A 16,986-nucleotide genomic window follows, 5' to 3' on the forward strand; every position below is an offset into this window, starting at 1 on the left:
AATACTGCAAATTGGGGGCAGTAAATTTCACTTTTTTGTCATGGAATTTTCATTATCTCAGGAATTTAGCAAAAGCAGGTGCTGTTTTTCAGGCAGTGAGCAAAATATGGCAAATCACTTAACTCGTAGAGCATAACAATTAATTTCTAAAAATCCAACAAGAAACCACTAACATTATCTCACTCAAGTTATTTTTTTATTTTTATTAACATACAATATATTATAGGAGTAGATTATACAGCATGTTGACTTCTGCATCTATACTGCATTCTTGTAGTGTAGAATCTTACTAGCATTTAGTGATGGATTTTTCTTCCCCCAGGTATCATCTCAGTAAACAGCCGCCGGACCCCTTTCACAGCCAGTGGAGAAAATGAGATCTTGGACCTAGAGGGGGACCTTTATCTGGGTGGTCTGCCTGACAACCGGGTGGGATTGGTGCTTCCCACTGAGCTCTGGACTGCTATGCTTAACTATGGCTACGTGGGCTGCGTCCGGGATCTGTTCATCGATGGACGAAGCAAGGACATCCGGCAGATAGCTCAGTCCCAGAATGTGACTGGCATCAAGCCTTCCTGTAATAAATTGTTGGGGAAACAGTGCGACAGCAACCCCTGCAAGAACAACGGGGCATGTAAGGAAGGATGGAACCGCTTCATCTGTGACTGTACGGGGACTGGCTTCTGGGATAGTACCTGTGCGAGAGGTGAGATTTCTTTACAATCAGTTTCCTCTATGTGCTGAGTATGTTTTCTCTCTTATAGAGATAAGTTTAAGTCTTATTGGGCTTACTGATTTACTACAGAGGGACTTTTTGAAGAAGCTACAGCAGCTATACTCTTTTAACGTGCTAAGAAATCTGTTTGTCATTGTGCTTATGGAATAGTGCTGTGTGACTTTTCAATTATATGTTTGTGTAGATCACAAGACTCAGATACAAAGTAGTCATACAAGGCTGAAATATCTTTTGTATGATTATAAAGTGGCAGTGATGTAGCCACTGTTTGCCAACCTCAGCTTTCATAATCAAGTGGACAGTGCTCTGTTTCAGCAGACAGACAGAAATGTGACTTGGGATACTTCCCTCACAATATTTATGGGAGCTTTACTGAAAGATTTAATAGGATTTCACTTTTCTGCCAAGTGGCTTTGGAAAAGCAAAGTTTTTTTTTTCTCTTGCTGGGGAAGGTTCTGGAGTGAAACTGAACTCCTCTGTGTGGTGAAATGGCCTCTCCTTGTCTGGGTTTTAAGAGCTTGGACGCATTAAGTTTTTATGAGATGGCGGAGATAGGGACACTCCTAGCTGTGGGAGAGTATGTTATCTGACTACTGTTCAGATTGTTCTTGACTGTTTCACTATTTTTGCAGAGCATTTCAGGGTTCAGTAGAGGACCTTAAGTTCTTTCCTATGAACTTGAGGTGTGTAAAGAAACATTTTTGTTGGAGGAATTATGAGTATCTGGAGAGAAGGTTGCTACAACCAGCAGTAAGTGTGATAAGGGGGGGTGGCTACATGATAATGCGTTGTTAATGATTAAAGAAAGCCAAAGGAGAATAAGGATCAACATGTAGCTTACAATGAACAAGGCATGTTTTATAGACTATTGTAGGGAGACTAGATTTAGGTGGAGACTGAAACATATTCTTCCTTTGTTGCTGACACTGTAACTTAAAGAATTAAAATCAGAGCAACCTACAGTAAAAGTTTAGGAAGGAATCATAAAGTAGATCACCATGGAAGCAGGTGAAATTCAGATGGAAGTAGAACATAGAAACACATGCTCAAAATATACAGACATATATAATAAAAATAAAAGTTAATTATATATTGAAATAATGTAGAGTACATGTCCTGTCCTTTTGTAAAGAGCTAAACTTCCACTGGGAGCTGAGTTTGGGAGCTGGGGCTGTCTGACGGAGTTAACCTTGTCTTAGTCTGACTGTTGTGTCTGTTTTAGTAGCAACCTCATGATGGTGTATCTGCACAAAAGGAAAAAAGAAGGCAGCTGTGAAGGAAGCAGTGTACTGGCTAAAAAAACATTAAAACAGAGCCAATATGCCTCACTGACCTTCCACCCACAGGAAGAAAACATTAAGTCACATGTCCCCCTAATGCTCCATACAGGCCCCCCTCACTTTTTCTTTTGTCCTGTTCCGTTCCCTCCCATACATCGGCCTCTGAATGGTCGTATTTCTGCATTCAGTGAGTGCTGTTGCTGGTGGGTGATAACCCGCGCAACTGTGGGTCAGGCTTCCAGTTCTAGAACTGTAGAACAAAGCTTCAGTCTGTTCAGCAGTTTATATTTATTTTGCACAATCAGTCTTGAGATGTGGTGAAATGTGCTGATGGTGGTAATCATGTCATGACTGAATGCAGGCCTCTGAATTTTAGTTTCTTGCTTCAAATAGGAGTTGAAACTGAGGTTGTGTTAGAAAATTTTCCAATACTCCAACACACAGCTAAGTTGATAATCATTAAGTTGATGAACAGAAAATTAACCTGCAACAATTTTAATAGTCAATTTATCATTGTAAAGGGGCACTCCACCAATTTTACACATAAGCTGAATTTACTGTTCATACAGTCATGAGTACTCAGGCCTTGAAACCAAGTGTATAACATCTGATGGCCCTGGACGAGCTTTACAAAGTCTGAGAAAATGACCCTGATAATGACCCCAACGATGTCATTGGGGTTATGTTGGCCAGGGTTTGGGGACTAAAAAATTTTTAACAGAAAGCCTGCATTACACACTAGACCTGTGAAAGATGTGGGTATAACCAGGCAAGAACAGTTCAATGAAAAGATATAAATGATTTTCCCCTCATGCAACAAATAATGCTATTTTTTTGCATTTTTGGGTATTGACCCATACTACGAACTAAAAGTTAGGACATTGTTTGCCACTGATGCTTAAATTTTGGTAATTCTTTTTATAACCTATTGTGAGTCCCAGAACCTTATGGAAGTGTAACACTAAATGATTGAAATACACCTTTAAGTGTAATCAACAATTACTACTAAATATTTGTACATTTCAAATACTCCAATAATAGAAATATTAAGAGTTGTGCAGGCAAAATAAGGACTTGGGGAATGACACTTTGGCTTTTCGGGGCTTTGATTGGAAATTTGTTGCATTTGTGGCATTAAAACTTTTCCTACCATCAGACTTTTTTTAGAGCATCTTTGGGCCTTATATTCCATCCGTCCATCCATCCATCAACTTTTCTCTTGCCTTTCTAGAAACTAAGCAGCTAGGATTTTCTTGCCCTCTCCATCTCTCTCTAGCTCTTCCTTGGGGATGACTAATCCCTCTGGTGTGTTCTGGGTCTGTTCTGTGGTCAGGCCTGAACAGCCTTAACTACCTCAGCTAGAGCTCCTGTCAGTGCAAAGGCACAGCATCTCAATACCAAAGCCCTCTCATTTTGCTGAACTGCTCACTTTCTCAAGCACAGTGAGGCCAGCCACCCTGTGGAGGAATCTCATCTCAGTCTGCTTGCAAGCTTATTTTTTCGGTCACTACCCAAAGTGTGTGACCACGGGTAAAGGGTTGGAAAGAAGACTGAGCAGTAAATTGAGAGCTTTGATTTGTAGCTCCTTCTCCAGCACCACAGTGGAGACTTTCCACAATACCATTCCCCATCTGGTACAATAAAAAGCCTGCCTTATTTCAGCAGTCACTTTCACTGTCTTCACCATCTCTTGTGAATAAAAGCGAACTTATACTGAGCAATCCACATTTTTTCTGCTGTCAGACTCAGATGTTGGACATCATCCGGACTGTTTAACCCTAAACTGCAATCTACACATGGGAGGTCACAGTCTGATGAAACCGGGGAAACAACATCATGTTCAAATAGCACAAGGTCTGGATGTTGGCAAATTAAATTTACAAATTAGTCTGATCTCATTAGCTTCTATAATTTCTAATGATTACTCATTTTACAGTTCACAGTAGAATATTTCTGAAGCTTATTCTTGTCTGCTTAGAACATAGCAGCCCTTGAGATGATTAAATCACTTTGATTTGAAATGTTGAGTTTAAAATGACGTGCTATTTTCTTCGTTTCAAAATAAATGTGCAACACTTTGGAACTAATGGAATTGTATTAGTCATGCTGGTAGAATAGTTTATTTTCCTTCTCCTTCATGCTTTTAAGCAGCCCCCAGGGCTCCCTGATATTATTTAATTCAAATGTATTTCTTTGGCAGACATTTGAAGTATTTGTCACATTGGAGGTATACTTCCTACTGTACAAAACAACTGCTTCTGTTTTTGAGGTCATCAATGTGTTCAGCCTTGCTTTGCATCACCTTCTTAAGTGCCTGAATGCGCTGGTGGGGCTGGTCAAAAGCCTCCTCCATCCCAGAAATTCTCTCCTCGGCTTCGTTAACTCTCTTTCCAAAGTTTTACAGCTCCAGTGGTTGAGCCTGGAGTGTCTTGGATAAGGGGCTAAACTTTTCGTCAATGACTTTTTAGATATGATCCATCATTTCTTGAATAGCTTGACGAAGGGCAGGATAAAGTGCACTGGTCTTGCTGGCAACCACTTGCTCTTCTGCACCTGGTGGGAGGCTAGGTGAACTCATGGTGCATTCACTCCTGCTCGATTTCTTGACCTTTCTCAACAGCATGGTGATAGTGGGACACAAAAAATATTCATCGATCTTCATATTGTTATATTCAATGCAACTAATACAATAAACTGTATTAACAATAGATTAATACAGTTCATTGTGCGAAAATAATTGAAACTATCAATGTTGCGGTGCAGAGCTCAGAAATGTCGATCGTCAGCTACACAACCATTCCCACAATGTCCCCTACTTCATTTTGGTGTATATAAATTAAAATTTAACAGCCTATAAATCTGGTTCCTGGTGCCACTGGGTATTTTACTTCTAGTACATAACATCGGAGTGCAAAAACTCCTCCTGATTTACCATTGTTTTCTGACTGTAGAAAACCAAGACAAAATGGAAGTAGTAATTTTGTGTTGATGATATTTTTGGAACTTAAATAATGGAATCATCTGAAATGAAGGTCTCAAGATAATTTAATCATATTTACATCTAACAGAGCACATTGCTCTGTGTCATTTCGGCTCTCCCACTGGGAGCTAAAAAGCTAGCAATTTTCTTACTCTGTTTACCAGAACAAAAATACAACCTGACAGATATTTTAGCCTGTTTGAGGAGATCAAAGATCGTACCAAGCAATAACTAAGAGACAACACCATTCCTGTCTGCTCTCTTTTTTCTACCTGGTATGCTTTGCCATGTTCAGTATACATGATGATTTCTATCTCTTATCTCTTGTGCCTCTTGTTTTTCTTTTGCCCCTGTGTCTCTTTTTTATTGTCTGTCTTCAAATCCCTCCTTCTCTTTTACTTTCTGTATCTTCCTGTTTATCCCTCCCCTCCTCTTTCCCAAACACAAACGAACATACACTCCCTCTCCCTCATGTCTTCTTTAACCCAGCCCAAGAGACAGGACTGCACCTGTGATCAGAGATCTGCCGTTGTATCACAGAAACAGATGTAGTGTCAGCATGGGAGCCAGCCACTGTGTGTGTATGTTATGAATATGTGCACATACTGAATATGATGTATGAAAAGCAATGAACATCATCATTCGCCGTTTCTGTGTGACCATATGTTTCCGGGTCTGTGCTCTGTATATGTTTGCATCCATTCACATGATTAGGAATCACTTTTTTATGAGTGAGTGCTTGTGTGTGCGTGTGTCTGTGTGTGTTTGTGTGTGTGTGTGTGTGTGTGTGTGTGTGTGTGTGTGTGTGTGTGTGTGTGTGTGTGTGTGTGTGTGTTTACCAGCCAGGCAGTGTAAATGCCCCATGCAGGAGTGTGATACCTGGGCTCTGGCCCTGATAGACCCCTCTTGTCTGGGTTGTGACTGGAAGTGTAGCCCTGCCAAAAACCCATTTGTCTATGATCTGAATTCAAATACGCCAGCTTGGCCCGGTGCAGCCCCAGCAGGCAAAGAGAAAAGAGAAGCTGCTTGATTAAAATACAACACTGTGCACACTGTTGCCATTTGAATGATGGGGCTTGTGGAAATGATGTGTTATTTATTTATTTTTGTACCCTGTTTTTATTGTTTACTTATGTGCCAGCTTTAATCATTCGCTGAAGTGTGAAGAGGTTGTTTTTGTAGCTTAGCACTCCATCTGCATGGAATATGTCTAATTGGGTAGTTTCAGCCGTACAGGTGTAGTTCGGTGTAGTACTTTAAGAATTGATGCTGAAAAATGATTTTCTTCTCGAATAGCCTGCAGTCAGAGCCACAGAGGGTAAAGAGAAAGGAAATCATCACGCTTCTGTAATGATAATGTTTCAAGGTAGGCTTTGTCCTCTTTCTCGTCTTTGGGAGGCAGCTCGAGGCTCTGTTCCTTTTTGATTGTTACATTCCATTACATGAAAAGGTTACCGAAATGTTATTCCCCATAAGGAAAACTTAAGTACAACAGATTATTCAGGTTGTATTTGAGTCTAACTTGTAAGAGGTGACATTAATTCAAGACTACAGGGAAGTATATTTGATGTCATCCACCGACTTTGCCAGGAGATGGGGAATCAAGCGCACTGCCTTGATTCAGCAAGCTATACAGTCATTCAAACAGTAAGTAAGTAAAAGCTTTGTGTTTGTAAAGTATGTGTGGGTCTATTTGTGTGGGTGTGGGAGGGGAGCTTTTAGGAAGCCGGGGTGCTGCTGACAGTCGTTGGTTGCAGAGTGCTGTGCAGCTGATAGAGTAGCCCAGTTAATCAAGTAAATAGGCCTGTAATGAAGTGTGTTTGCCTGACGGTGTGCCAGCCCAGCGCCAAGCAATCCCACTGAGATTCTCCTCTTTCTGTCTTTCTGCTGCATCTACACACACGCACACACACGGACACCATCAGATTCAGATACACAGTCAGCAACATACACACACGTGCGCGCACGCGCGCACACACTCACACACACACACACACACACACACACACACCCACACACACACACACACACACACACACACACACAACACTCCACTGAATACAGATTGGATTGTATCTAATGCATATTGCATTTTCCCTGACAAGATGCTACCGCCCACATACTGTAAGTGCCTGTGTTTTCCCTTCTGTCAATAGAGAGGAGTAGTGATTGCTCCGGGCCTGAGCTGATGGCTGGAAGTGTATCCACTGCAGATCATTTGTGACATCTCTCATTATAGGACTGGCTTCGTCTTTCTTAATGTTTGCGATACACTGCTTAAATTACCATTCACTGACACATTGTTTTATTCATTTAATTTTATCCAATTTAATTTTAAGTCACATTTATTTATATGATTGATTAATTATAAGACTTATGGATGAAATTGGTCAAGCTCCTCTTGTTACCATTGGGTAAGTTTAGTAAGTTTAGTAAATTAAGTTTTTTTGCGTATTGTTACATTTCTTCCGAAAGTCACACATATCGTAATCGCATCAATCACACTGGTTCTCATAAAGATAGAAACACCAGAACACACACACCATACCATTACACGCTCATTTTGTTCATGCCTATTCATAGTGGCAGTGAAATAAGGTTAGGTTGCCACATGGCTTTTACAGTTTAATCATAGGTAGTAATTGTAGAACAGAGACTGAAAGACATTGATGTTTGTAACTTTCTGACATTGAATGTTGTAACCTGGGTATAAAATTATACTGCTTTACCTTTAGGTTATGATTGATGAGTGAGAAAAGGTTTACTTTCTCAATAAAATGGTTTATTTTGCAGATGATTTGCTTGTTATCTTTCGTGGCAGATAGAATTTTCCTACTGCAAATGACAAGAGAAATAAAATCATAAATTCAAGAGGGGAAACATCATAACATAGAAGTATATTCTTTCGTGGTGCTGACATCTAAAGTTCACCACATAGTGATGATACATTTCAACAAGATGTGACCAATAGTCCTTCATATGCAACAATCTGTCGTTCACATGAAAAGTTTACGGTTAACTCTTAATTTGGCTGCCATAATTATTGTGCAGTGTGTATTTACAATGATTAGTCTATTCTTAACATAATCAGAAAGTATGGGGGCATTATGGAAATAAGGGCAGAAATATTGTTCCAAATCTCTCGGTTCTCCCACTGCTCCCTCTTTGCACTCAATTTGATAACCTATTAATCATTTTTTAAAATGCTTTCCGAACCCATTTGTGTTCAGAGGTCAGTTCTTCAGAAATGCTAAAAACCAGTTCCAACAGTGTTTGAGTTGCCTTATTTAAATTCTTGTCTAAATGCCTTTTCCACCCACAGCGGGAGGGGGAAAAAGGATCACGGATCTTATTCTTCTTCTTATTCATATTATATTTTCTCCATAATTTATTTAGAACAGCCATCAACACCATCAACAAATACAAAAAACTAATTCCACTGATGATTTTGTTTACACATACATCCAAACACATGCATAATTGTATATATTGTATATACTTTGTATATAAATTTTGTGTTCACATGAAAACATCCAAACAAAATATGAATCTAAAGTATCCTGATCTTACTCTGTAATCTCACCTCTATGTTGAGTGATTTAGAATTTTATCGTCATATTTTAGCTTTGCTGTGTGTAGTTGTTATCTCTAATTCTAGTTTTCTTAAAATTTTGAGCAATTTGTATGATGTCACAAATTTAAATACTATATACAAATTTGCCATGAAGGTATGTTCAAGCCACAAAAAAATGAAACATAAAGGATGAGGTACAGAAAGAAGGTTGTTTTCTTTTTCTTATTTTTGAGTAAATAAAGCTTTTGTGCCTTTAGCTAAATTGTAATAGAAATTCTAAACTCAAGGTTCACTCACTTAGTTATTCCTGAATTTTCTGGCCATATCCAATGGCCTTCTTCAGGCCATGGGTCAAGGGATAACACTAGATCAAGTTCCACCTGCTGACAAAGGCCATAGGATATTATTGAAAACCATTGATAAGTAAGTGAAACTTGAGTTTAGAATTTTTATCACAGTGTATGTGTCCCCAAGGTCAAAAATGAAAATCCACACCAAATAAATTAACTGAGTTGCCAAAAGCTAAACCTGACTACAACCATGTTTGGTTTAGTTGCATAATTCTAAGAAGTAGTTAGCTTTGCCATGTGATAATCAGCAGAAAATGGCATTTCATGTAAAATTTCATACGGTCATTACATATTTTCATTTGATTAAATTATGTAATATAGTGTAATACAGTATCGTTTCCAGAACTCATCTGCTGCACTCAAGGTTTAATAGATTAATAGATGATAGTAGGATTTACTATTGAACTTCAATCATGTTTGGGGCTTGTGAGATACAGATTAAAAAGAAATGGTCAAAATCTAGTTGCATTGGCCGAGGTATGCTGGCTTTTAGTTCCTACTATGGGTCAAGCTGCAAAAACACTCGATCCTACATTATCCATAAGGCAACTGTCTGGTAAATGCACGTCTTTAAAATTCGACACCCCTAGTCTGTAACGTGGGCTTTCTATTATGAATCTATAGTCTCTAAACCCAAGCTGAGATCAGCGTGATTAGAGTTTATTTTATCAGATTTCAGAAAGCTCGTCCAGTGCGCAGAATTAATTATGTGTAAAATCAGTGAAATGGCCCCTCAACATTTCATAAAACCGTGTTCTGTACATGTTCTGTTATTTTCTTAATTAAAGGTAGTTGATCATTTTTGATGTTTCGGCATTTACCTTTGATGGTCAAGAAAATGGGGCTCTCTATAGTTTATCCTTGAAAACATCCTTTGTTTGTTTGTTTTTGAATCTGATTTAATTGATCTGAAGTGAAATGCTTGAGATTAAACAGATAATATCAATTTGGTTTTGACCTGACAAAGTGTATAAAACATAGTAAGACCGAACTTGAGAGCCAATAGTGCTTTTATGGTTTTAAGATAGGAAGAATTAGAGTGTTTTCGCTCCGTCTCCAAGGTCATATTTCTGTTTGGCAGGATTAGTTGGTTTGTGCAGTATAAAGCTTTCATCTAACGGCTGAAATTTGGTTTGAATAGAAGAACATCACTTTGAGGTTGATAACCATTCAGCTGTCTGAGTATGCGCTGCACAGCCACTCACCTTTCAGCAGTTTTTCTTTTTTATTTTCAGCTTAGCTGTTGGCATTTGGAGAAAGCCATTATCGTTGAGTGTGACAGACCAAGATGTACAACTGGAGCCTTCCAGATACTTTTCCACTGTTATCATAAAGTAGATATTCACCCAGAGAGGGAGGGGTAAGGAAGGCTTTGGAAGCCGAGGAATCATGTGGCGCTGCTCATAGCTTTGTCACTTGAAAGGAAATAGATTCATCTTCCTCTTCTCTCACTACCAGACAGCTGAATTTGTAGAAAACAACTGAGTTCTGTTTGTGTTTATCCATTGGATTGTCTTTCTTTTTAATAAAAGGATCATATCTAAAAGAAATCCACTACACATCTATGACCCTTCCCTCTCTGCCCACTTTACTGTAACTCCCTTTTCACCCTCCTCTTTCTCTTGCCCTCATCTTTTCCCAGCCCCACTCCTCAGCATAAACAGGTGATAAGCACCCGTTTATCTGAGCAGACAGAGAGAAAGACACTTCAAGGTCTGCCCTTACTAACAGGCCAGACCTCACATACAGGCCATACACAGGACAAAGGGGGGAAGGGTATAATTAGAGGATGGCAAAGACAAGGAAAATGGGCAAGTAAGGGAGAAGTAAAAAATCCAGGAGGAAGGAGGGTTATAGAGAGGGACAGCAAATTAAGAATGGAGACAGACTAGGTCTTGTAAAGCAGGACATCGGACTTCAAAGCATGTCATATAGAGATTTTCATTTTAGGATTTGACAGCAGTATTTTTCGAATATTGTTTTATCCATTTTTAAATATATTCAATAGAATAGATTTAATTAATTATATTAGACTTTATTTCTTTGATTTTTGTGCTTTAAAATTTATAGTCTGCAATTTTGATTCTTATTTAAATTAGTTAGCACATGATGCCTCTGTGTTGCACTGCAGATGGTAGATTTGAAGCATCAGCAGCAGTTTCACCTGCAGTTCCACATTACAACTAATGTGACTATATCAAGCTCACTTTAGAGTTATAATAATATGTGTAGTTGTGTTAGTGACCAGTACTTCATATTTTATGTTTTCAACCTATCTGTATGCCACAAGATATATCGCCTGTCTTATTTTCTCAACACTGGAAATATTTGTTTCTCTTCTGAGGTACAACTAACAAGCATGCAATATGATAGACTGGTATATACCTCCACAAAAAAAAAATACACAAGAATATTTCACCATATAACAAGCTGAGTGATGAATATAGTATATTTTCTTATAGGAAAAAAATTATATATTTTTAGGTCCTTATGTCTTGAAAGGTGTCAGCAGTCACAGTGACTCCAGGAATTGTTTGACTAAATTTAGAATAAATATGGCAAGTTGATGCCTCTAAAAACATCCTGTTAAGGCTTTTTGCTCTTACATGACTGCAATTTGTTTTTTTTTTTGTTTTTTTTTTCTCCAGTTTACAATATGCAGCAGCACATATAGTTATCTAAGCCTAACTGTTGAGATTTTGTGTGCTCGAATATGTTTGTGAGTTTGTATGTTCGAGCTATTTTTCAGTTTTGCAGCCTAAGGAAGCATGCTGAATTAATCCTATTTTATTTGAAGCTGAAACATGTTTGTATTGTGCTGGGTGTAGAAACGCCCGGGCCTGCATTTAAAAAAAAAAATTTCCCAGTCCCAACAATGAAAATGTTTCACTTGTCTTTTAAAACTTATCTGCTTCCCACTGTTGAAAAGTCATTCAATAGAGCAGAATAATGAGTTTGGTATCTTCCACATTACCAAGCGTGTCACGTTTTTTCGAGACAAGTTCTGTGGTTCGGCTATGTGCACAATACTGCACTGTGACTTGGAAGTTTTTTTTTCCTCCCTGAAATGGATTCATCATAATTGCACTATCCTGCTATTCTTTCCCTCTCCATTTGCTAAGATGATGGTTTTGTAGAGAGAAGGTCCTAAGAGATTGGAGGTCATGTCAATTGAATTCTAGTACTCTTGGATGCCAGCTGTGATAATGTCCCTGAACACATGCAGAATGAAATACAGAGTGAAATGTCCTCTCTTCTCTTCTCCTCTCCTACCGAGGAGATTTGAGTTGCCTGCTATTAAAGATGGTGTTTCCTGCCTCTGGCGCCAGAAGACAGACTCTTGGCAATGTGACAGTCGTCCTCTAGTGCTGGAACAGTATGCCAGTAGTGCCTGACGCAACTCAGCTCCACTGAATCATATAGTGCATGAAAACAAATGGAACAAGAAAAGGCTGAGGTAGTAGTGGATAGATGGAAATGGAGAGGGGAAATAGAAGTAGAAACTGTTGACTGGATTGTTGAAAATGCCAGAGAGACAGCAGTAGAGGGACAGAGATTTGTTTGACAATGTTTACCCGGGAGAAGAACAGCTCCTACTGCACTTTAAAAACGATCTGTTCATTTCCGTTTTTTCGCTGCTTGGAACATTATGCTGTTGCTCCCTAATCCCCATTTGTAATTAAATGTGTGCTTAGGAGCTGTGCTGGGTTATGTAAACCCTGACTCTCAGTGTGACACACTATGCTGAATAGGGAGGATGGGAATGTGCTGCATCCATCTTCCCCTGCTGACTATGCCTTGTCTCTCATTTCATTCCTTTTTTTCCTTTCTTTCAAACACACACTCACACAGAAAACTCACCCTCTTCCCTCTTTGTGGTTTTCCCACTCACTCTCTCTCACACAGACACACACTCATGGAGCAAGAGAGAGACATAGAGAGAGAACACACAGAGGAAATCAAGCCTTCAGTGTTCGGCCATCTGAGAAATTGACAAGTCGCCAAACCTCTCACCGCAGCAGGGAGGGGGGTTCCCAGAGAGAGTATCTGATTTTTACGATAAAAAGAGGGAAAGACATACATAATACTACTTTGCTGGTTATAGTATCTTACGCACTCTGGGGCTTACACTAGTATTTGTGATTGCATTAATTTAAATTTTCTTATATTATTTTTATGCTTCAAGAGACACTGGTAACATGATGATGATGATGATGATGATTTCGATTTTACAACATGATAATCAAGGACTAAGTCTACCATGATTAATATAATGTCTCTTGGCTTGATTGTCACATTGAATTTATTTGCCTTTCCCATAGGTCCACCCTTAGCTACAGCTTATTCAAATCCTCTCCTTTTATTTCTTCATATTCTGTCTGTTGTATTGCTCTTTCCTCATTGTTGTTTTATCCCATATTGTTGTTTCATTTTGTCACCTTCCTCCCTCTTTTTCTACCCTTTGCTAATGTCTCCACCCCTCTCATCTCCACCCTGTGCATCTCCTGAAATGAGAAGCTGGTGTCAACAGCAGCTGGCTGTCTTTGACTTTGCTGCCCTCTGATGGACTTGTGGTTCAATGGTTGTGTGCCCATATTTGTGCTGAGTTTTACAGCAATACAAGACTGTTCTATTTGTTGAACATGTTGCTGTAAATGAGGCAGATCAGGTTTCCTGAAATTTACAAAAGCTGGAAATAAAGAAAACCCAAATGAAAACTGTCTGCTCTTCCCTCACAATGTTTCCCCTTCTACATATATTTTAAACCCTTACAGTTTACAATGATGCTGTTAGTTTTACAGTTACAGCCAGTAGTGAATGTATTGACCTAATACACATACTCACTCACTCCGCCCACAATCAACTTGTCAGATGATCTCATTACTCTTAAATACTTGTAAAATTGCCCTTTGCAAAACACATGACAAAACACTAACATTAAATACATCTATTGATGTATATTTATCAACCCTTGGCAGATACAAAAACAAAATGCACAGTCAAGTTGGGAAAACTCATCAAGGGCAAAATCATAAATCAAACTCACTTTATCAACAAATTCTCCCAGCAGAGAATCCCTGCGGCCTATAGAACTTGCAGAAAACATTGTCTTATTGTCACAACGTTTATAGTCACCAGCTCTAATCATAAAACTTTAGAGGAGTGGGCATCCTGCCCTTTTTGCTCTGTAACTGAAGTATTCTTCTATTTCCTTCGACAATTTCCTAATTTTCTAAACCTGGCTGTCCCCCAAATAGACGTTTTTTGTCCCAAGTGAGCCTTTGGTCAGTCCATGTGCCCCCAAAGGGCCCGTTTGATTGGCCCAAGTGACCCTCTAGTGGGCTCAAGTGCTACTCTGGGTACTCTAAACCTAGAAGTAACTCCAATGCTAAAGCTAACCCTGTGTGACACCCCTTTATGTTTTCACATCTGCCTTTTAGAAAGTCTGTTCACACCACTGGTTAAGGTTAATGTGCATGTATTTCAGGTTTGCAAATTGTTGTATATCTGTATATGTGTGTTTTTGCACACAGTGCCCATGTGTGTAACTACCCACTAAGCAGGAGTTATATACCAATAAATCATCACAAACTGTCATTAATCATAACTTCAAAATCCTTCAGGTCAAATACAACCACTTGGCTTTGAATAATTCATCTTACTGTAGCCTAAGCTACCAGAGCTACTTTTAGCAGCAGTAGGGTTAAGCCAAAAACACTGTTGAAATGATTCAGTCACTGTGATGTTCCTGGCCTAGAATACAATAAGAATAAATAGTACAGTATGATGTCCATTACAAAATCATACTTGAAATTTAATTTGCAGAGGCTTGTTTCAGAAAGCGATTTATCTGTCACGTTGGTAAAGCTCTACAGATTTACCTTATCCCTGTGTAAAGCCTGTTCAATATGTCTGATGAACAAAACCGCTTACTGTTTCATATTAATGCTACACCATCCCTTATGATTTTTGATATCCTGATAAATTCATCTCAACCTGCTTAGGTTGAGCACAGCAGAATATTTGGTTATCCCAGTGAGTGTAAAGACCTCTTCCTGTTTTACTGTCTGAAGGGGGTGTCATTCTTCAAAGTGCTTAGTATTGACTGTTTCCTAAATTTGGGTTGAGTTAGAATAGAGAAAATATAGCAAGAAAAGGAGATCAAAAACAAATTTGTTTTTTGACCTTCATAGAAAAGTACATTTCAATTGATGCTACAATGACTTGGTAAGGCTATACAATATTTTAGTTGTGTTAGTTCAACCTGTCAGTATTTTAACCATGGATCAAGTGACTTTGTATATTTTAAAGGAGGTCACTACAAGAAATGAACAAAGAGAATCTCCCAGCTCTGTAGTTCTCCAGCCCTACAGAGATTTTTAGATACCTTTGAAATGGACTGATCTTATTCAGGTCTTTATTTTAAAGAATATATGGTCATTTAAAACTGGACACTGAAAACAGCTTTAACAGCCACAAAATAATGAGTAAATGTTAAAGGTGACTGAAAGGTGTAGGCTGAAGCCATAGCTCATAACTCCTGCCATTGTCACCAATTTACATTTGCCAAATTTTTGAATAAGCTTAATAGTCATTTAGTTTTCTGGTTTGGCTTTATTGCCTGCATATTCCATATAATCAACCCTGTTTCTAGCAGCAGGCAGCCATTTTTTTAGCAAGATAAATTGTTTGTGTGCTAGCTAGCTCTGCTTGTACCCAGCACCAAACAGCAGGCAAAGTTAGCAGCTAGCTTGTGAAGAAAGACAAAGATGTAAATAGCAAGCTAATGAGCCAGATATTTTCCATCAGGAGTTGGTGGTTACCGAAATAGAAGCAAGAAGAAAATTAGTTTAGATTTACTTTCATCAGGTGGCCAGAAACATGACTCCAAATTAATGCAAATGTTTGCGTGTCTGTTGGATGTGTAACACGCAGTTTGCTAGCATCTTAACAAGTAAGAAGGACTGTATTTTTAGCTTTCAGCTAGGTTAGTTCTTCTGCCCCCAAATGACAAAAAACATTATTAAATGTAACTTATCATACTAGCTAATTAAATGAAAACAGAATGTCATGGGAAACGTACATTTTGACATTGAAAACGACCTGTAAAATTCATTAATATCAGCACTAGGTTAAGTAATCACTTACTCAGCAGATCCTGTTAAAACCCTTAAATATTTTTTAAGGTCATTTTGTGCGCTTAGGGCAACCAAATATTAGCAACCAAAATTTCAGGCATGCTTAAAGAGTAAAGTTAAACATGAATGAGGGGAATTGAAGTCTCTCTGCTACACATACATTATACCACTTACTGTAACAACAGACTAAGAGCTCCACAATCACAATTTCATCAAACTTAACCATGGTAAAGAATGAATGAAGCTGTGTGGAGGTGTGACCACTAGTATTTCCTCTCTAATGTTTAGAGCTGATAAATTCGATTTTTTTGTTCCTGCATTTAAAATACACTGCCCTGTATCTTATTAAAGTGCTTTTCTGTCACAAGGGGTTTGTATTGTTCAACTGGAGTGTGCCTTTAAAAGTACAGTGTAGTCTGTTGGGATATTTTCGGTTGTTCTGATGTTCCTGTGTTGCAGCAACGATTTGTTTTTGTGTGTCCTGTGTGTCTGTACGTGTATGTGTATGTATGTGAGCGCATGTGTGTGCGCCCTCAGAGTGAATCATGTGGTGAGGATTATTGTGAATAACGTCCACAGCCAACAGCCTCGTCTGTTGAGTGCATGCATTTCTGCCTTAGTGTGTCTACACATTGTACACAAACACTGTACAAACACACGTACACACTGTATATATACACATGAAAAAGGGACAAAGACACACTTCGTGCCTGTAAGATTCTTTATCGAGGTCCTTATCATTGATTTCAGGATGAGGATATGATTTTTGAGCTTTAAACGTTGTTGACAGCAGTTTCAAAAGTGTGTGTGTTTGTGTGTGTGTGTGTGTGGGAGAACAAGCATTCACATGAAACACCACAATGACAGTCAAGGCCCTCGTTGGTTAGTTTATTTAAAAACAAAGACTTGTCACTTTGTAAGGATAAA

At 38.7% G+C, this 16,986-nt stretch overlaps 1 protein-coding gene across 2 annotated transcripts in view; it reads left to right on the forward strand.

The window, feature by feature from the left end:
- nrxn3b (neurexin 3b) overlaps positions 1-16,986 on the forward strand; it is a 270,387-nt gene that overhangs the window by 81,934 nt on the left and 171,467 nt on the right. For both annotated transcript variants that reach the window (XM_040125526.1, XM_040125524.1), the window contains one exon: positions 323-706. In XM_040125526.1, the coding sequence (XP_039981460.1) occupies positions 323-706 (384 nt within the window). The remainder of the gene's footprint in view (positions 1-322; positions 707-16,986) is intronic.

The sequence above is a fragment of the Xiphias gladius genome, chromosome 4 (genome assembly GCF_016859285.1).
Source record: "Xiphias gladius isolate SHS-SW01 ecotype Sanya breed wild chromosome 4, ASM1685928v1, whole genome shotgun sequence".
NCBI classification, from domain to species: domain Eukaryota; kingdom Metazoa; phylum Chordata; class Actinopteri; order Istiophoriformes; family Xiphiidae; genus Xiphias; species Xiphias gladius.